The 22,004-nt window shown below is 41.3% G+C and overlaps 1 protein-coding gene across 3 annotated transcripts in view; it reads left to right on the top strand.

Moving 5' to 3' along the window:
- erc1b (ELKS/RAB6-interacting/CAST family member 1b) overlaps positions 1–22,004 on the top strand; it is an 850,092-nt gene that overhangs the window by 753,536 nt on the left and 74,552 nt on the right. The window contains exon 17 of one of the 3 annotated variants that reach the window (XM_060839427.1): positions 21,774–21,940. The exons of the other annotated variants lie outside the window; for them this stretch is intronic. Coding sequence (XP_060695410.1) covers positions 21,774–21,848 — 75 coding nt within the window. The 3' untranslated portion in view covers positions 21,849–21,940. Of the gene's footprint in view, positions 1–21,773; positions 21,941–22,004 lie in introns of those variants that run through there. 3 annotated transcript variants of the gene reach the window in all.

The following is a 22,004-nucleotide window of genomic DNA, read 5'->3' as shown; positions in this document are numbered from 1 at the left end:
TAAATTCTACTCTGACAAATCCCTTCACTTGCATTTCGTCACTTTGTTGTTTCTACAATGTAGTATACAATTGGTTCCTCTGAGGTAATGTTATAAATGATCTTTTGCCGCATCTTGTGGCATTGAGAGATATTTTAATCATTGTGACCTTTTGAACCCTTTTGCCTGCACTTTATTGTACTGTATCACCACCTCTTGACCCCACAGTAGTCTCTTTATTGCACACTGCTATTTATAACTATATTAATGATAAGAGGTCATAGGCTAAATGTTCCTGGTATCCATACTTGGATTATTGTGTTTTTTCAAAAGATCTGTTTATATTTCAGAAGTCGACTTAAAAGAGGAGTAGCTCTGTTCATTATAACTGAGATAACAGATAAGCAAGGTTATATTCCAACGCTGTTATCTATCCATTCAGATTAGGTTATGTTGCAAGTCACAGAAACAAATTGTGTAGTTTATAATTATTACCTGAGTTCCTGTGAAACTATAACGTGGGGATATATTTTTGAAGCATTAGTTAATAAAAAAACACATTCCTTCCTTTATGCTTCTGCCTAAGTTTTCACAAAAAGGAGCATCCAGAAAAAGATCTATTCCAATTTTAAATTTTAATTTTCAGGCAATCTTTTTAACATCAAATAAGCTCCACTTCCCTCTACTACTTTGCATCAGGCAGCTCCAAAGTCAACAAAACATTCAGCGAGTTTGATTCCATTAATTAGTCTGTATTGCCTTACAGCCTTAAAGTAGTTTTTCAAGGGTGGCTAAGTTGTGATTTGCTTTTCATTTACCCACCATAGTAATTTAAAAATCTGTATCTTAATGTGCCTACCAACCTCTGAAGCCTACCAATAAACTGGTAGTCACTGTATATTGATGTTCCATACTAATCTGGGACTCATCAAGAGCAGCCATGATGTTTTTGTGTTGATAATGTGTTTTGATAGCACTCTAATTCAGGTATTGGGGATCATGTGGGTCAACTTATCTCAGTATGAGAATCCATAACATTGGCTAAAATTAGGAAGGACTTTGAAAAGCATAGATTAATCAAAAGTCATCAACTTGAATTTGCAACAAACATGTCATATTTATTCATTATGTTCTCAATGGAATTGACATTATAAATAAAGGAATTACAGTAGACTTTCAGAAGATATTTGGATGAGATATCACAAAAACATTTGTTACTAAAATGACAGAACATTATTTTAAAGGAAATGTAAAACACTGATGGGTGACTAGGGAGCATAAATCAAACAAAGAATTTATTTTATTTTTGTATGTTTGTGAGTATTGTTCAGATTTGCTTTCTAGGCCATTTTAACTACATTGCTGTGGCTCTGAGTCACATGTAGGCCAGACCAGGTATGGACGGCAAATTTCCTTTTCTAAAAGGCATTAAGGAACCAAGAAGTTTTATGACAATCAACCAAGCTACATGGTCTCTTGTAGATTAACCTTTAATTCCACACCTTTTTTTTCACTAATTTTAAATTTCACTATCTGCCCTTGTGAAATTCAAAACCATATTCCCACAACACCAGCTTGCAGGTTCTAAATTATTAAGTAAAAAGTGAGGTCTGCAGATGCTGGAGATCAGAGCTGAAAATGTGTTGCTGGTTAAAGCACAGCAGGTTAGGCAGTATCCGAGGAACAGGAAATTCGACGTTTCGGGCCAGAGCCCTTCATCAGGAATGAGGAGAGAGTGCCAGGCAGGCTCAGATAAAAGGTAGGGGGGAGGGACTTGGGGGAGGGGTGATGGAGATGTGATAGGTGGAAGGAGGTCAAGGTGAGGGTGATAAGCCGGAGAGGGGGTGGGGGCGGAGAGGTCAGGAAGAGGATTGCAGGTTAGGAGGGCGGTGCTGAGTCCAAGGGAATTGACTGAGACAAGGTGGGGGGAGGGGAAATGAGGAAACTGGAGAAATCCGAGTTCATCCCTTGTGGCTGGAGGGTTCCCAGGCGGAAGATGAGGCGCTCTTCCTCCAACCGTCGTGTTGTTATGTTCTGGCGATGGAGGAGTCCAAGGACCTGCATGTCCTCGGTGGAGTGGGAGGGAGAGTTAAAGTGTTGAGCCACGGGGTGGTTGGGTTGGTTGATTCGGGCATCCCAGAGGTGTTCCCTGAAGCGTTCTGCAAGTAGGCGGCCTGTCTCCCCAATATAGAGGAGGCCACATCGGGTGCAGCGGATGCAATAGATGATGTGTGTGGAGGTGCAGGTGAATTTGTGGCGGATATGGAAGGATCCCTTGGGGCCTTGGAGAGAAGTAAGGGAGGAGGTGTGGGCGCAAGTTTTGCATTTCCCGCGGTTGCAGGGGAAGGTGCCGGGAGTGGAGGTTGGGTTGGTGGGGGGTGTGGACCTGACGAGGGAGTCACGAAGGGAGTGGTCTTTGCGGAACGCTGATAGGGGAGGGGAGGGAAATATATCCCTGGTGGTGGGGTCCGTTTGGAGTTGGCGGAAATGACGGCGGATGATATGCTGTATACGGAGGTTGGTGGGGTGGTAGGTGAGAACCAGTGGGGTTCTGTCTTGGTGGCGGTTGGAGGGGCGGGGCTCAAGGGCGGAGGAGCGGGAAGTGGAGGAGATGCGGTGGAGGGCATTGTCAATCACGTCTGGGGGGAATCTGCAGTCCTTGAAGAAGGAGGCCATCTGGGCTATACGATATTAGAACTGGTCCTCCTGGGAGCAGATGCGGCGGAGACTAAGGAATTGGGAATATGGGATGGAGTTCTTACAGGGGGCAGGGTGGGAGGAGGTGTAGTCCAGGTAGCTGTGGGAGTCAGTCGGTTTATAGAAGATGTCTGTGTTGAGTCGGTCGCCCGAGATAGAAATGGAAAGGTCTAGGAAGGGGAGGGAGGAATCTGAGACAGTCCAGGTGAATTTGAGGTCGGGATGGAAGGTGTTGGTAAAGTTGATGAACTGTTCAACCTCCTCGTGGGAGCATGAGGCAGCGCCGATACAGTCATCGATGTAGCGGAGGAAAAGGTGGGGGGTGGTGCCAGTGTAGTTGCGGAAGATGGACTGTTCCACATATCCTACAAAGAGACAGGCATAGCTGGGGCCCATGCGGGTGCCCACGGCAACTCCTTTAGTTTGGAGGAAGTGAGAGGATTGGAAAGAGAAGTTATTCAGGGTGAGGACCAGTTCAGTCAGTCGAAGGAGGGTGTCAGTGGAGGGGTACTGGTTGGTGCGGCGGGAAAGGAAGAAGTGGAGGGCTTTGAGTCCTTCTTGATGGGGGATGGAGGTGTACAGGGACTGGATGTCCATCGTGAAGATAAGGCATAGGGGGCCGGGAAAGTGAAAATCATGGAGGAGATGGAGGGCGTGGGTGGTGTCCCGAACGTAGGTGGGGAGTTCTTGGACTAAAGGGGACAGAACCGTGTCGAGGTACGTGGAGATGAGTTCGGTGGGGCAGGAGCAGGCTGAGACAGTGGGTCAGCCGGGGCAGTCAGGTTTGTGGATTTTGGGCAGGAGGTAGAAACGGGCGGTGCGGGGTTGTGGGACTATGAGGTTGGAGGCGGTGGATGGGAGATCCCCTGAGGTGATGAGGTTATGGATGGTCTGGGAGATGATGGTTTGGTGGCGGGAGGTGGGGTCATGGTCAAGGGGGCAATAGGAGGAGGCGTCCGCGAGCTGGCGTTTGGCCTCAGCGGTATAAAGGTCGGTGCGCCAAACTACTACTGCGCCTCCCTTGTCTGCCGGTTTGATGGTGAGGTTGGAGTTGGAGCGGAGGGAGTGGAGGGCTGCACGTTCTGAGGGTGAGAAGTTGGAGTGGGTGAGAGGAGTGGACAGGTAGACCTGTCGGTCTAAATTATTAGCCCACTGACATTTCCAGTATACCACTCATTCCCAAATAGGAGTAAATAGATTAAGAGGTTAAGATATTGTTGGAAAGTTTGTGGTGACAGAGATATTATGGAATCTGAAACTAATTTCAGCATCTAGTAGTATACCAAATTTGCTGGAGACAATGGCCAGGTAGAGGCTTGGAATATTGGAAAAAACATTGTACTAGGTACCATAACTAATTGCATACTGATGGAAAGAGGATTGCTGGACTGAATGTTTAGGCCTGGACAGAGTGGATGTGGAGAAGGTATTTACACTAGTAGGCGATACGAGGACCCATGGGCACAGCTTGAGAGTGAAGGGATGACCCTTTAGAATTGAGGAGAGGAGGAATTTCTTCAGCCAGAAGGTAGTTATTCAGTGGAACTCGTTGCTGCAGAAGGCTGTAGAGACCAAGTCAATGTGTGTATTTAAGACAGATTAGTAAGGGATCAATAGTTACAGGGAGAAGGCCGGAAAATGAGGTTGAGAAACATATCAGCCATAATTTAATGGCAGAGCAGACTCAATGGGCTAAATGCCCTAATTCTGCTCCTGTATCTTGTGGTTTTATGTCTTACACCTTCAGTGAGGATGGTGTTTCATGTGTTTTAATGGTTTCTTTCTCTAAAAGTTAAACGTCTTCTGACAGAAGTCACTTGTCTTTGGCAAATCTCAAGTGGACAGTCACTTTGCTAATACATTTCTCTCTAAAGCTACAAAAATGCATTTCATGTTCAGAAATTTAATAACACAAGTTATTGTTGGCTGTTTGTCTGGCATTGCTCATTCCCATGTCATTACACTAATATAATCTTTTGGAGCAGTGGAAATGTTAAATGGCAGGTGCAAATATCTCTGCCTCCCAAATGGCATCCAAAATGTAGTCAGAAAACTATTGTATTTATCCAATTTCACTTGCCAGTATCCATCCTTCACATCTAGGGTATTAAATACCTTGGCAAGTTGCAACAAAACATATTTATTGATTGACATGGAGTAGTGAGATCTCTTTACTGCTTTATTGAGCTCCTTTCGATCTTTGCATGCTGTCAGATTTTCACTGTTTCTTTCACTGCTACCAAATTGCTAATCCAGTCTGTAGGAGTAATCACTTTCTGGATTATCCCCTTTCTTTTTCAACCCTCCTATTTTGTCTTTTAGGTTGAACTTGAGGCCATCTGGAACTCATCTCAGTAAATGCTGAATTGTTCTAATATTCTCAAGTACTTTGAGATGGTATTTACCAGGAAGGCATCCAAGTCCTGCAAAAATATATTTGTACATTTTTAGGATCAGTTCAGCAGCCAGTGACCTGCCAAATGCAGCAAATCTCTTCTAGTAACTGTTAGATTCCCAGACCAAGCTTTAAACTTATTTCAGCTGACGATTTTGCGTAATATTTGCTATCTGAAACTCCAGAATTTTTAGTTCTTCCCGTAGCATTGGTGTCTCAGCTTTATTTGTCCTCTTGGAATCTACTATTCCATTATAAAGACTCAAGTTTACCTTCAATGGCTTTATTTTTGGGTCACCAAACTGAACCACATTTCACAGATCTGCAGAGCTCAGGAAGTTGCATGTAGTAACAATGTTTAATTAACACTTTGCATTCGCCTTATGTTCTCCATTCTGCAGTCGTCATTCTAATAGTGACAAGCCAGGTAGCACCTTGAGGTGTGTGGCACTTTAGTGATTCATTTCAATCATTGTCTAATACTTCTCCAAAACCATCATTATAGGCTTGCTTTTCTACCTCCTAACAAGTATGCAAAGTAATTTGGTTTCTTGCAGTTCAGGATTTGCTTCCCCCATGCCAAGAATATTTCCTTTCCTTTCATATGATTTCCTCCACAACATTTACATCCTATGCTCTGGCCTTGATATTTTTACTGTCCTTCTGGAAATGTTTATTCCTTTTTTTCCCCTTATTTTGTTCTTGTTAGGGCTGGACTGTCTCAGCAAAGAGCAAAGCTTCATCAGTTCTATTAATATTCTCTTGCTGATGATTAACAATCTGAGTGCTTGCCAGATGTTGATCACCTTCTTGAGAGTAATGTTCCTTTCTCTTAGTTGACATGCTTTCATGGAGGGATTTCTTATTCCTAAAACACTCCTACCTCTGATGAGATCACCCTTCCGTTGTCCAAACTCTTAAGGTTTATCCAGATGTCAATATAGTCACACACTGGTCAAAAATCCCCCTCCACTCCTGTGCTCTGATGTTAAACATATGCCATTTGTAAGTAGCATTACAAAAGTACACATATCTCTTCAAGTCCTTTGTGTTTTTCTGCTCTTCAGTCAGTCTAATGTTAATGATATTATAGTACTGTTCCACCAGAGCTGACAAAGGGATTACTCCTCTTAATTTGTTCAGATTTTCTGTTCAATTCTGCAGCTACTTTATAATTTTAACATTTTAAACTGGAAGAAGTTCCGTTGTGTTTTGTATCTCCTTTCATCTCCATAGCACCAGGCACTTGAAAAATCAAAGCCCTCCTAACCCAACCAGTCATTCACTGTTGCAAGCTACACTTCTAGTTATTCCATGCTATTTCTTACAAAAGCTATCTCTCTTACAGCTCTCAAATTTCGTATAGTTTCACTTGTTCACTTCTGACTCCATGTGTTTCATGTGTATGTTTTATTAGCTTTTGTCTATAAAATTGAAAGCACATACAACAATGGTCAAATGACTGTCGAGTAGAAATCTCTGCACTGTACCATTAGTAGCCTTGCTTTTCCTTTTTCTATGAAAAGTGGGAATGTGTACACAGTATAGCTGCAAGATTGCCATAATTCAAAGTTGCCATCTGTGATGCATATATGTGATGATTTTTACAATGACTAAGTTGAGTATTGCTGAAATGCACATTTTGTTGAAACTTTTTGTCTGCACTCATCAGGACAATTTGCAAGAATACCGATAAGGGGAAAACCAACATTTTAGAGCCTATTTGTCAAACAATCAGAAATCTCCTCTTATGCATTATAAATGTTTTATTTCTCCCCCTTATTGCTAGATGACTAATTTCTAGAATCAATTTTATTAGATACCACATACCCATTTAACTGTTTTAAAGCAGAGATTGCCTTTGATGAATTTTAAAAAATACATCAAAGCTTTACCATGACAGAACAGGATAAGTACTTTCAAATTTCTCACAGACTTTGAAGACAATCCAATAATGTTTGGGAGAAGATGTTTTAAGCACTCTTATTGAATGCATTTTCTTTACTATGTTGTCCCCAGCTTTTCTTCTCTAATAAGTATTCTTGAGAGTCTCTAAAGGAGCCAAAACAGAAAACTACTCCACAGTTAAGAAGAGTATTTCTAAAAACACAATGAGCATTCTCTAAATGAATATTGCAGCTTTCAGTCAAAGGGGCTTCTCATTATAATGCTGAATGCTATCTGTTGTTTAAGGAATTGGCACCAAACCAAACAAACCTTTAAGTCTGTGGCTACGTCCATCTGTCTTAAAGATTGTTGTACATTTGAAGATGGACACCTAACTAGTAGGACTCTTGTGATTTTAATTATTCTTACAATTCATTGAAGTGGCTGACAAAGTATTTTATTTCTCAAGCAATTGCAATTGCAATTCTAAGATAAATGATGTTAAAATGAACTACAGGTGTGCCAAAAAAAGTCAAATAAAATCCCTGTTTGGAACATTTTAGAACAGCTGCTACACAAACTATTATTAATGTGAGATTTAAGTTAGATTTAAATGTGTCATTCACTTTGATAGAAAATTAATTACCAGAAAAATTTTCTTCCAAGAATAATTTATACATGACTGATTTTTTTTAATAAATGTAATATTCTCTCCTTGCGTTCTTTTGACAATCTCCATGTCATAAACCACCTCTGGCCAGAAAAGTGAGCAGAGGATCTTCTTCTTGCAGTGCAACTCTGTTCTGGGAACCTAGCCAACACTGAATGTTATGCTTCATCTCTAGGTTCAGATCCAAGACTAGGAAAGATGCCAATGCTTGTTAAGAGGAATCAGAGTCGGCTGGAGACACACTTGTGAGATAATTTATCCAAGCAAGTGATTTTTCTAACCGGGAGATCTAAAGTGATTTCTTTCCTACTCTCACAAACTAAAATATTCCTTTTCTTTTAGTGCTCTGTTTGGGAGAGAACTCAACACTTGAATTGTTCTCTTCCCGTGTTAGTAAATTCCTTTTTGAGAACATCACTAAGTCCACTGTAACATAATTCATTTTAAAAGTGAAGAATATGGATTTGTCCCTATGAAGCTGTGCTTCTGAGGGCAGGTATTTTCCCAGAGAGAGCTAAAGAACTACAGAAAAAATTATGTCTGAGATTTCTCCCATAATTTCTGGTCAGCAGCATTGAGAAAGATGCCAGTGTAGGTAATACTCACATTGTCAGTCAAGACATAATGGAGGCTAGGATAGCAACTTGATGAAGAATTATTGGATTAATGTCAAATGTGACCTAAACATTAGTCTTCTAGTGATCTTTGTGATACCAAAGAGACACAAGCCTTTTATCTACATTTTCCCAGCTGAAGTTGGAATACTGGCAAATGTGCATTCCCTGTACTGACTGGACACATTTCAGGGAATGATGGAGTTCAAGGTGATGTCTCCAAATTCTTCAGATGGAATTTGCAATTGGTATTTTTTTTTGTAGATATTTTTATTGAAATTTAACATTTTTGCAAATTTACAAAAATAAACAAAACTCTCAAATACAAACATTGATGTACAATTAAATCATATATACAATAGTCATAATTTAACAAAGAAAAGAGAAAGAAAAAACAAAAAAAGAAAAAATAGAAACGAAAAAAGAAAGAAAAAAAAAACTCAACTTTCTACTAATCTAACCTATAACTAACCAGAGTGTATACCTAAGTCTCTTACATGCTCGGAATGTATAAACATCAAATATAATAAAACCCGTATTCGCGCAGGATTCCTCTCCCAAGGGGCCCCGGAGCAGCCCGGTCTGAAATCTTCACTAAATAAAAGCCCTTGTTAGGATAGCCGAAATATCTGCATTTATATAATTCAAAAAGGGCTGCCATATTTTATAAAATAATTCAGTCTTTCGGTGCACCATATTTGTGAGGAAGTCAAGGGGGATATATTCCATAATTAATCTGTGCCAATTTGAAAGTCCAGGGGGGCCCTCAGCCACCCAGTTCACCAAAATATTTTTCCTTGCACAGAAAGAGAGAATAGAAAATAGTCTCTTCCCATGCATATCCAGAGATGAGAGGTTCGAAAAGCCCAAAAGGAGAGATACAGGGTCCACCCTAATTTCCGTTCCTAAAATTTCTGTCAGGGTATTTGCCACTTTAGTCCAGTATCTGCGGATTTTCTGACAAGTCCACAGACAATGTACAAGAGTACCCACCTCTATTTTGCATTTGGGACACATTGGAGATGCTCCTGCCTTAAATTTTGCCAGTCGAGCCGGAGCTATATGGGCCCTATGAAGTATCTTTAGTTGGATAGCCTGAGTTCTGTTACAGATAGCAATTCTTCTAGCATTTTCCCAAATGTCATTCCACATATCCTCAGAGATTTCTAGCCCCAAGTCCTGCTCCCATGTTTTAAGCAGATCATCCATGTCTCCTGAGACTCCTTCATGTAGCAAATGGTATATAGTACTAACGGAGGATGCCCCCGCTGGTCGTAAGACATTACGTTCTCTGTCTGATTTATAAAGACTATCTATTAATGTAGTCTTCTGCAATTGGTATTTTAACACTGAACAAAATTAGCATTTGTAGAGCTCAGAGGAAGATGTCCATATGTTAATAACTCATGATACCCTGCTTTTGAATACAACCATAGAACTTTGTGCTTCCTGAAAAGAATGGAAAACCGGGGTAAATTTGCACAGCTGAATTGAGATTAAGTCCATATATTCCCAGCATTTTATTACAGAATATGTACCACGATCTTGATATGAAAGATCGAAATGAAACTCGTGCAATTGATGTGTGAATTGATATTCTTAATAGGGTCAGTGGGATAGATAACCATTATCATGGGGTCTGAGTTGAAGTCAAAGAGCTTCATGAATTTTCTCTAGTAGCTACCAGTGGCCCAAAGTGGTATTAATATGTCCCATTTAAGCTGATATCCATTGAATCTGGGCATGCAATTCCAGTCACGTCATCATTCTGAATTGTTCAGCCTCTACTTTCTGACATTAGCAACTTTTAAACTAGTTAACAGGTCGAAAGCTATTGGGATTTGCATTGAATGTAGGTCCTACATTCCCCACAATAAAGGTATGTGCAAGTTTGATCACCAAGGACTACATTATTAGTCCATTTCATATTTATTCATGAAAGTGGGAAATAACTTCTCCAAAAGTTTTGTGGGTTAGTGCACAGCACAAAATTGTATGGACCCAAAAGGGCCAAATTCGTGCAAATTCAATTTCTCCAGTCTCTTCTGCATTTACTCATGAGGTATAGAAGGCCAATTGTGCCTATGGATTCTATCTTAAGCAATACTTGAGAAAAAAAGTATGGGTGGATAAGTGAGTCCAAAATTTTTGAAGCTAGGTAGTGAGAGAATGAAGACAGAGAAAACAAAGACAGTGGGAAAGTAGAATTTAAGAAAATGAATTCGGTATTCCCAAAAGTGAAATACACTGAAAACTGGGAGAATATTAAGCAGAGCTGTTCCTGAATTAAGTGACAGCCTTAGGTAGGTGCCTGTGATAAACTGTGATTTATTCCTACATTTTTAAGTGGAACGCAGGTACGATCACACAAACTTTACAAAATGTAAATATATTGTGTGTGTGTTTGTTAATTATTCTTATTTATTCAATAAATTAAAGATTCCTGAACATTTTTCTTCAATTCATCCCTGGGAGCTTGAGTTGCTAAGCAAGCTTTCCATTTCCTTATGCAGGATAAACTGCTTTGACTGATAGTTCTTATAGTTTTATTGAATGAAAATGCATTTGATTCAAAAAGTGCTGTCAGCAGAGAACAATCAATAAAAGTTCATGATCGCTGGCACAAGTTCAGTGGTCTCCTAAGAAGCTGTAGAAAAGTGTGAAAAATGGAAATGTCATATTAAAGCTGTGGGGAGTATTCACTTAGGGTCAGTGGCTAAGATTCATTGCGAACCTAATATGGAGACTGTTTTCTCTTTCATACCAATGAATGTTTTCACATTTGTAGTAATCTTTGGATTTCGGGTTTAGTTGGCCTTTGAGATATTTCTTTTTTCTCCTGTAAAGAGAAATTAATTATAGCAGTACTGGTGTTGAACCACTAGATGTCACTGGTACAATAAAGTGAAACATTTATTTGATTCCTCTGCCCCCTCCCACACCGCTTGAGCGTGCCCCATATGTAACCATAAGATGTAGGAGCAGAATTAGACCATTTGATCCATTAAGTCTGCAGCACCATTCAATGAGATCCCCTCTCATCCTTCTAAAACTCAAGTACAGATCTGAAGTCCCTAACTTCTGCTCATATGACAAACCCTTCATCCGCGGGCTCATTTGTGTAAATCTGCTCTGGAAGCCTTCCAACACTAGCACATCCTTCTTTAAATGCAGGACCCAAAACTGCTCACAATATTCTAAATACAGTCTGACCAGAGCCTTATACAGCCTCAGCAGTGCATCTCTGCTCTTCTACTCTAGTCTTGTTGAAATGAATTCTAACATTGCATTTGCTTTCCTAACTACCAACTGGACCTGCATGTTAACCTTATGAGAATCCTGGACTAGGACTCCCAAGTCCTTATATGCTTAAGATTTCCAATGCCTTTCCCATATAGGAAATCGTCTATGCCTTTATTCTTCCTACCAAAGTGCAAAACCTCAAATTTTCAAACATTGTATTCTATCTGCCACTCTCCTCGCCTGCCTAAGTCCTTCTGCAGTGTCCCCACTTCCTCAATGCTACTGATCCCTCCACCTCTCTTTGTTTCATCTGCAAGCTTAACAACAATGCCCTCAGTTGCTTCGTCGAAGTTCGTTAATGTATAATGTAAAAGTTGTGGTTCAAACACTGATCCCTGTGGAACTCCACTAGTTACCGGCTGCCATTTTGGTTTAACCCTACTCTCTGCCTTCTGCCAGTCAGCCAATCCTCTATCCATGCCAGAACCTTGCCCCTAACACTATGGGCTCTTATCTTATTTAGCAGCCCCCTGTTTGGCTCCTTGTCAAAGGCATTTTAGAAATCTAAATACATTATGTCCACTAACTCTCCTTTGTCTAATATGCTCATTATCTCCTCAAAGAATTCTAAAAGATTTGTCAGACATAACCTCCCCTAGACAAAGCCATGCTGACTCAGCCCAATTTTACCATGTACGCCCAAATAGTCCGCAATCTCACCCTTAATAATGGACTCTAAAATCTTACCAATGACAGGTCAAGCTAACTGGCCTATAGTTTCCTGTCTTCTGCCTCCCTCCCTTCTTAAACAAAGGTGTTACATTAGCCATTTTTAAGTCCTCTGGAACACTACCTGACTCCAGTGATTCCTGAAAGATTACCAACAATGCCTCTACAATCTCCTCAGCTATCTCCTTCAGAACTCTGGGGTGTAGTCCAGCTTCCCGAGCACCTTCTCCTTAGTGATGGCCACTACACTCACCTCTGCCTCTAACTGTCTTGACGTTCTGATATGTTGCTGGTGTCTCTATGGAAACTGATGCATACTTCTCACTACCTAAATTTGGATAGTGACTTCATGTAATAAAACATCTCAAGGTCCTTCACAAGACACTATAAAGTAAAATGTGACACCAAGCCATAAAGGAAAATGTTGGATTAGATAATCAAAAGCTTGGACAAATAGGAAGTTTTAAGGAGTGACTTGAGGCAAATGAAGTAAAGGAGTATAGAAACAAAAACAGAAATTGCTGAAAAGATTTAGTAGGTATGGATGCATCTGTTAAGCAGAGTTAACAATAATTCAAGAAGGGTCACTGGACCCAAAATATTAATTCTGATTTCTCTCCACAGATACTGCAAGATCTGCTGAGTTTTTCCAACAACTTCTGCTTTTGTTTCTGATTTCCAGTATATGCAGTTCTTTCGGTTTTCTGTTAAGATGATTGAAGATGTTACTGGAGGGAAGTCTAGAGCTAGGGACCTGGCAATTGAATATATGGCCACCAATGGTGGAGCAATAAGGTGGACTGAAAACAATTATGACAAATTTAAAGTAAAGGAATCGCATGGATGGGTTCCAATGTAGGTTAGCAAGCACAGGGTATTAGGTGAATGTATCTTAAGATAATGGCAGGAAAACTTTGGATAACCTCAAGTTTACATAAAGTAGAATTTGGGAATCCAGCTAGAACATTATCAGTATAGTTAAGTCTAAAGACAACAAATGGATAAATGAAATTTTGAGCAGCAGATGATCTGAGAGGGACAAAAGTTTGACAATGTTATGAAGATGGAAATAGACCACCCTAGTGATAGCAGTAAATTAAGGTTGTTTCCAGACCGATTTAATCTCAGAATGCTGTCAAGGAGAGAGTTGTGATCATAGTAAGGGAAAGGAGTTGGGAATGAGGATTGAAAACAGTGGCTTTTTATCTTCCTAATATTTAATTGGAGGAAATGTCTGCTCATTCAGTAATGGATGCTAGATAAACAGTCTATTAAATTTGGTATTCAGAGAGATGGTCCTGAGGTAGAGTGTCATCAAGGTTTCTGTGAAAACTAATACTGAACATGATTGATAGCATGTGAATTAGAAATGGGAGGGCTCCAAAAATATATGTTAGGTCTCAGCTTAACTTGATTGTAGGAATTTAAATATTAATTGTGCGTAGCCTAGCACCCAAAGTAGTCTTTTGGCTGTAGGATTTCACCCAATTACTACACAATGCACACTTCATGTAAGTTGATCAGAAAGTTAAATTAAGCCCTGGTGCTTGAATGAATACAACATTTTTAAGTTTCCTCCATTTTTTAGTTAATTTCCTGTACATTATGTTCCCTCAAATTAAAATCTTTTTATAATTTCCTTCAATATCTTTCTGGTCAAAGAGGAATATTCAGTTCTTCTTGAAATTAAGAGACTTTAAATGAAAGAAGCTTGAGTCTGTAACTCTGCTGAAGTGTTATAAGTTTTGTAACTGCTGGGAGACAACTGGCATGAGCAAACCATGTTCTAATGAGAGGAAAATGATGGTGGAATTATCACTGGGTCATTCTGACATAGCATCTAATGGCTGGCAAATTAATAGAATTATATATTTGGCAATCAGAACATTGTAGATCATGAAGAAAAGGGCATAAAATAAGAAAGTAATATTTTGTGAATTGATTGAGAATGTTCATTTTGTCCTTTATCTCTCTCTCCCCCCACCCCCCCCCCCCCCCAAAGAAAAGCATCCTCTCAAACTATGGAATGCAAGGTTTGGTGGAGGTTGTGAATGTTTGTTGGTTTATTAAAAGCCAAACTGCTTATGTTTATGCTGAGGTCAATTGGCATACATGTTATCAAAATATTTTAACATAACTAATTTTTATACAACTTTGTTGATTCTGACAAATATGATTTCCGCGAGAACTCAGCTGTGACTTTGGATTTTGACACATTCAGATAGATTACAGTGTTTAAAATCAGCCGACTATGTGAAAGGTGTATTGTTGTGCTTTTCAGATGATGCAGAAATTAGTTAGTTTGTAATCTCTGGATGGAGTGATATTTCATGCATTCTGATCCTATATAAAGTAGCTTCCATATATTCAGACAAGATTATAGATTTTCAACAATAAGAAATCACCTCTTAGAAATTCACTAACCACATACACATGTACCTTCTGCATTTTTTCTGTGTTTTGTAGCTTATATATTATTTTGATCATATGATTTATTTTATTTATAACTATTCTATACAGTAACTTTTTGCAACATTTTATCAAGAGTTAATCTATCTCCACATAGAGAATAAAGACCAAAAAAACACAGTAAGGTCCACCCATAGAAGGTACAAAAAGTCCTTTCTGTCACTGAACCAATCCAGCACTTTGTATTTTCCCTGTTGTAAAATCATACAACATGACCTCTGGGTTATATTGCTATAAATATTAAGAATAGATGATCTAGACATTTTATTTATGACTCTTGCTTAAGTTACCAGTTATCCACATATTCACTATCTTTTTATCTCATAAGCAGCTCCAAAAGCATCTTCCAAGCAATAGGTGAGGGGTGAAGGAGGAACTGTCACTAAATCAGTACCGATCACAAGCCAGTGACCTGTGTATCACCATAATACCCTGTTTGTTGACTCCTGGAAGCCTATTAACTGCTAATGATGCTGGGACATGAAAGGGAGTGGTGCAGTCTTTTGGCATGATGTCTGTCAGCTTTTTCCTTTTCATATGGATGCAGTTAAGTGGGCCTCTTTGGAATGTAATTGGAGGGTGAACGAGTGGGAGAAGGACTGCCTTGAGCTATCCCAGAGGAACACCAACAAGGCGTGACTCCAGCATCCCAGGCACATTATTTATTTGACCAAGAGAATGTGATTTTGTGAGTGAACATCAAAGTTTGTCTGACACACCGTAATTTACACCAGTGACATCTAAACCGGATAAAGGCCAAGAGTTTGCTGACTAGCTGCTTTTTCCTGAAGTATTGTTCCCCTCACAGATATTCTAAAATGGCTAATTTTTTTAAAAAATTTAAACAACATATTTAACCTTTCCCTCAACATAAAGAGAAATACCCTGGAGTGTAAAGATGGAGCAGTGTCCACCATTGAGTGAGAGTATGAAGCTCAAGTATTTCCAGCCTCAAGATGCTCTACTGATCTCAACTATGCAACTGCATGTGTGAAAATGCATAGTTCACTGCTGGGGAATGAAGAGAAGGGTGAGCGTTGTGAAAGTCTTGCTAAGAGAAAAGGAAGGCAAGAAATTCCATTTTTTTCATGGCTTCCTGCAGAGACTGCTGATAAAGCACTGTATAACACATACAGAAATTGCACAAGAAGCTCAGCAGGTCTGGCAGCATCTGTGGGGAGAAAATGGAGTTAAAGTTACAAGTGCAGTGATCTTCCTTCAGGGCTGATTCTAAAGCAGGGTCACTGGATCCAAAAGATAAATTTTGTTTTCTCCCAACAGATGCTGTCAGATCTGCTGAGCTTCTCCAGCAAATTCTGCTTCTATTTCAGATTTCCAGGATCTGCAGTTCTTTGTTTTATTTAAGGAAATGTATAATTTAGTTGTCTTGCCTTTCTTGATTGAGTTGTAAATGACATTTGCTAGCTAGGCTTGCATATGAAGAATAGCTGCTTGGGTATGAGCTACCAGGTGCCTTCATCTGTTGCTGCATTGAAACAACCCTGATCAAATGGCATCTAATGTGACTGTGTCAAGCATAAGTAAGCCTTCCCTGCATCATTCTCAACCTATCTGCTGTCTTTGAAATGATTAACCATGCCACTGTCTTTCAACACTTCTCCTCAATGTCCCGTTAGGTGAGACTGGACTTGTTTAATGCCAATATATCTACCTAATTGTAGCCAGAATATAAACTGCAATGGTTTCTAATCCAATTCCCACTCTGTTACTGTTGGTATCTCCCAAGTCTCTATGCTTTATCCCTTCCTAATATTCATCTATGTCCTTCCGTTTGTGATATCATTGGTAATGACAATGTACGACCTCGGGTATAGAGTAGAGACAGCCCACCACCATTTGATCTTGATACTTACATTGCATTGATCTATCACATTTGAGAATCTTGGAACCATTAGTTGTAATTTTCCAAAAATCCTTGGATTCTGGAGAAGTACCAGAGGATTGGAAAACTACCAATGTGATATCCTATTTAAAAAGGGCACAAAGTAAAAAGCAGGTAACTATAGGCTGATTGGCCAAAAAGCTATTGTTGGAAAAATATTGAAATCAATTATTAAGGAACATTTGGAAAATCATAACCTGATCAAGCACTGTCAGCATGGCTGAAATGCACTATGGAATGTAGCATGGCCACATTTGCAGACAACACAAAAACAGATGGAAAGGCAGGTTGCAAGAGGGATGCAAACAGTTTACAGAGAGATATTGAGAGGTTAATTAAATTGGTAAATGAAATATAATGTAAGGCTATCGTAAGGACAGACTGACGGGCAGAGGGGGTTGGTAAGGGATGATATTCAGTCCCTTGCACGGGGGGACCTAGAATCAGGGGATGTAGAGTCAGTGTGGATAGAGCTGAGAAATACTATAGGTAAAAAGACCCCCTTGGGAGTTACCTACAGGCCCCCAAACAGTAGTCTGGATGTCGGATGTAAGTTAAATCAGGAGCTGAAATTGGCCTGTCGCAAAGTTGTTGCTACAGTTGTTATGGGGGATTTCAACATGCAGGTAGACTGGGAGAGACAGGATGGTATTGGAACTCAAGAAAGAGACTTTATTGAGTGCCTCAGAGATGGATTCTTAGAACAGCTGGTGCTGGAGCCGACCAGGGAGAAGACAATTCTGGATCTGGTATTGTGCAACGAACCAGAATTGGTTAGGGACCTCGAAGTGAAGGAGCCATTGTGAAGTAGTGACCATAATACAATAACCTTCAATCTGCAATTTGAGAGGGAGAGGGTACAATCGGAAGTGACAATATTTCTGTTGAATAAAGGGAGCCATGGAGCTATGAGGGCGGAGCTGGCCAAAGTTCAATGGTGCAATACCTTAACAGGGATGACAGTGGAGGAACAATGGCGGATATTTCTGTGTCTAATACAGAAGTTGCAGGATCAGTTCATTCCAAAAAGGAAGAAAGATCCTATGAGGAGGCATGGGTGGCCGTGGCTGACGAGGGAAGTTAAGGAACATATAAAGTTAAAAGAGAAAAAGTATAACATAGCAAAGATAAGTGGGAAAACGGAGGACTGGGAAGCTTTTAAAGAACAACAGGATTACTAAGAAGGAAATACGCAGAGAAAAAATGAGGTATGAAGGTAAACTGGCCAATAATATAAAGGAGGATCGTAAAAGTTTTTTTAGGTATGTGAAAGGCAAAAAAATGGTTAAGACTAAAATTGGGCCCTTGAAGACAGAAACAGGGGAATATATTATGAGGAACAAAGAAATGGCAGAAGAATTGAATTGGTACTTCAGATCTGTGTTCACTGGGGAAGACACAAGCAATCTCCCTGAGGTAACAGTGGCTGAAGGACCTGAACTTAAGGGAATTTATATTTGCCAGGAATTGGTGTTGGAGAGACTGTTAGGTTTGAAGGTTGATAAGTCCCCGGGGCCTGTTGGTCTACATCCCAGGGTACTGAAAGAGGTGGCTCGGGAAATCGTGGATGCGTTGGTGATTATTTTCCAGAGTTCGATAGATTCGGGATCAGTTCCTGTGGATTGGAGGGTGGCTAATGTTGTACCACCTTTTAAGAAAGGTGGGAGAGAGAAAGCAGGAAATTATAGACCAGTTAGTCTGACCTCAGTGGTGGGAAAGATGCTGGAGTCTATTATAAAGGATGAAATTACAACACATCTGGATAGTAGTAAGAGGATAGGTCAGAGTCAGCATGGATTTATGAAGGGGAAATCATGCTTGACTAATCTTCTGGAATTTTTTGAGAATGTAACTCTGAAGATGGACGAGGGAGATCCAGTAGATGTAGTGTACCTGGACTTTCAGAAAGCTTTTGATAAAGTCCCACATAGGAGGTTAGTGAGCAAAATTAGGGCGCATGGTATTGGGGGCAAAGTACTAACTTGGATTGAAAGTTGGTTGGCTGATAGGAAACAAAGAGTAGTGATAAACGGCTCTATTTTGTAATGGCAGACAGTGGGGTACCGCAGGGATTAGAGCTGGGACCGCAGCTTTTTACAATATATGTTAATGATATAGAAGATGGTATTAGTAATAACATTAGCAAATTTGCTGATGATACTCAGCTGGGTGGCAGGGTGAGATGTGAGGAGATTACAGGGTGACCTGAACAAGTTGGGTGAGTGGTTAGATGCATGGCAGATGCAATTTAATGTGGATAAATGTATGGTTATCCACTTTGGTGGCAAGAACAGGAAGGCAGATTGCTACCTAAATGGAATCAATTTAGGTAAAGGGGCAGTACAGAGAGAACTGGGTGATCTTGTACACCAGTCAATGAAGGTAAGCATGCAGGTACAGCAGGTAGTGAAGAAGGCTAACAGCATGCTGGCCTTCATAACAAGAGGGATTGAGTATAGAAGCAAAGAGGTTCTTCTGCAGCTGTACAGGGCCCTGGTGAGACCACACCTGGAGTACTCTGTGCAGTTCTGGTCTCCAAATTTGAGGTAAGACATTCTGGCTATTGAGGGAGTGCAGCATAGGTTCACGAGGTCAATTCCTGGAATGGCAAGACTACCTTATGCTGAAAGACTACAGCGACTGGGCTTGTATACCCTCGAGTTTAGAAAATCTGATTGAGACATATAAGATTATTAAAGGATTGGACACTCTGGAGGCAGGAAACATGTTTCCGCTGATGGGTGAGTGCCGAACCAGAGGACACAGCTTAAAAATATGGGGTAGACCATTTCGGACAGAGATGAGGAGAAACCTCTTCAACCAGAGAGTGGTGGCTGTGTGGAATGCTCCACCCCCAGAGGGTATGGAGGCTCAGTCTCTGGATTCATTTAAGAAAGAGTTGGATAGAGCTCTCAAGGATAGTGGAATCAAGGGTTATGGAGATAAAGCAAGAACAGGATACTGATTAAGGATGATCAACCATGATCATATTGAATGATGGTGCAGGCTCGAAGGGCAGAATGGCCTACTCCTGCACCTACTGTCTATTGTCTAATGTGGGAAAATGTGAAGTTCTATTTGAAAGGGAGAACAAAGGAACGGTATTACTTAAATGGAGAAAAACTGCAGAAAGTTGCAACACAAAGGCATTTGGTGGTATTTGTGCATGAAATACAGAAAGCTAGCTGGTTCGGCTGGTAATCAGAAAGGCTGATGGAATGTTAGCCGTTATTTCAACGGGGTTAGAGTATAAAAGTAGGAAAGTCTGACTGCAACTGAACAAGGTGCTGGTGAGACCACATCTAAAGTACTGTGAACAGTTTTGATCCCCTTATTTAAGTAAAAATATTATTTCATTGCAGGCAGTTCAAAGAAGATTCAATAGGATGCTCTCTAGCATGGAGGGATTGTCTTATAAGAAAAGATCAAACAGGTTGGGATTCTACTAATTGCAGTTTAGAAGAATGAGAAGTGACCTCAGTCGAAATGTAAAGGATTTTTTGGGGCTTCCCCTCAAGGGAGAGTCTCGGGCCAGAGGGCATAGTCTCAGAATTAAGTGGTACCGATTTAAGACCAAGATGAGGAGGAATTTTAGCTCTCAGAGGATTGAGGACCTTTGGAAATCCTCGCCACAGAGAGCTGTTGAGAGCAGAGTCCTTGTCTATGTTTAAGGTTGAGATAGATGCTCGATCAGTTGGAGAATCAAGGGCTGTGGGGAAAGGACAGGAAAATGAACATGAGGAATGTCGGCTCAGCAACCATCCCTTGTGGTTGGAGGGTTCATAGGCGGAAGATGAGGCGCTCTTCCTCCAGCCGTTGTGTTGCTCTGGTCTGGCGATGGAGGAGTCCAAGGACCTGCCGGGAGTGGAGGTTGGGCTGGTAGGGGGTGTGGACCTGACGAGGGCGTCACGGAGGGAGTGGTCTTTTCGGAACGCTGATAGTAGAGGGGAGGGAAGTAGAGGAGATGCGGTGGGGGGAAATTGCGGTCTTTGAAGAAGGAGGCCATCTGGGTTGATGGCATCTCCTCCACTTCTCGCTCCTCCACCCTTGAGCCCCACCCCTCCAATCGCCACCAGGACAGAACCCCACTGGTCCTCACCTACCACCCCACCAACCTCCATATACATCGTATCATTCATCATCATTTCCGTCACCTCCAAATGGACCCCACCACCAGAGAAATATTTCCCTCCCCTCTCCTATCAGTGTTCCGAAAAGACCACTCCCTCCGTGACTCCCTCGTCAGGTCCACACACCCCACCAACCCAACCTCCACTCCTGGCACCTTCTCCTGCAACCACAAGAAATGCAAAACTTGTGCCCACACCTCCCCTTTACTTCCCTCCAAGGCCCCAAGGGATCCTTCCATATCCACCACAAATTCACCTGCACCTCTACACACCTCATTTACTGCATCCGCTGCACCCAATGTGGCCTCCTCTATATTGGGGAGACAGACCGCCTACTTGCGGAACATTTAGAGAACACCTCTGGGACATCCGGACCAACCAATCCAACCACCCCGTGGCTCAACACTTCAACTCCCCCTCCCACTCCACCAAGGACATGCAGGTCCTTGGACTCCTCCATCGCCAAACCATAGCAACACGACGGCTGGAGGAAGAGCGTCTCATTTTCCGCCTAGGAACCCTCCAACCACAAGGGATGAACTCAGATTTCTCTAGTTTCCTCATTTCCCCTCCCCCCACCTTGTCTCAGTCAAATCCCTCGAACTCTGCACCGCCTTCCTAATCTGCAATCTTCTTCCTGACCTCCGCTCCCACCCCCACTCCGGCCTATCACCCTCACCTTGACCTCCTTCCACCTATCGCATTTCCAACGCCCCTCCCCCAAGTCCCTCCTCCCTACTTTTTATCTTAGCCTGCTGGACACACTTTCCTCATTCCTGAGGAAGGGCTCATGCCCGAAATGTTGATTCTCCTGCTCCTTGGATGCTGCCTGACCTGCTGCACTTTTCCAGCAACACAATTTCTGCCATGTCTTATAGAAATTCTCAGTTTTGTGGTGTACCATACTTGTGAGAAAATCCAAGGGAGTATGCTCCATACCAATCTTCCACCAACCCAATGGGCCCAGGGGGGTTTCAGATACCCAACCTGGCAAGATATTCTTTCTTGTGCAAAAAGTGAGGATATTGAAAAGTTTTTTTCTTATGCGCATCTGCAGGGAACACACTGGGTAGGCCCAGAAGAAGAGAGATCGGGTACTTCTCCATCCTTACACCCAAAATCCTCGCCATAGTACCTGCCACAGCACTCCAGTATGTTTGAAGCCTACTGCAAGACCAGAGACAATGGGTACAAGTGCCCGTACAGACCTTGCACTTGTGACAAGTTGAAGATACGCTTTAAATTTGACAAATGGTCTGGAGCCAAGTGGACCCTGTGGAGAATCTTC

Source organism: Hemiscyllium ocellatum, chromosome 19 (assembly GCF_020745735.1).
Source record: "Hemiscyllium ocellatum isolate sHemOce1 chromosome 19, sHemOce1.pat.X.cur, whole genome shotgun sequence".
In the NCBI taxonomy this organism is placed as follows: domain Eukaryota; kingdom Metazoa; phylum Chordata; class Chondrichthyes; order Orectolobiformes; family Hemiscylliidae; genus Hemiscyllium; species Hemiscyllium ocellatum.
Note: the sequence above shows the minus strand (reverse complement) of the source record. Positions and strands in the feature narration are given on the sequence as shown.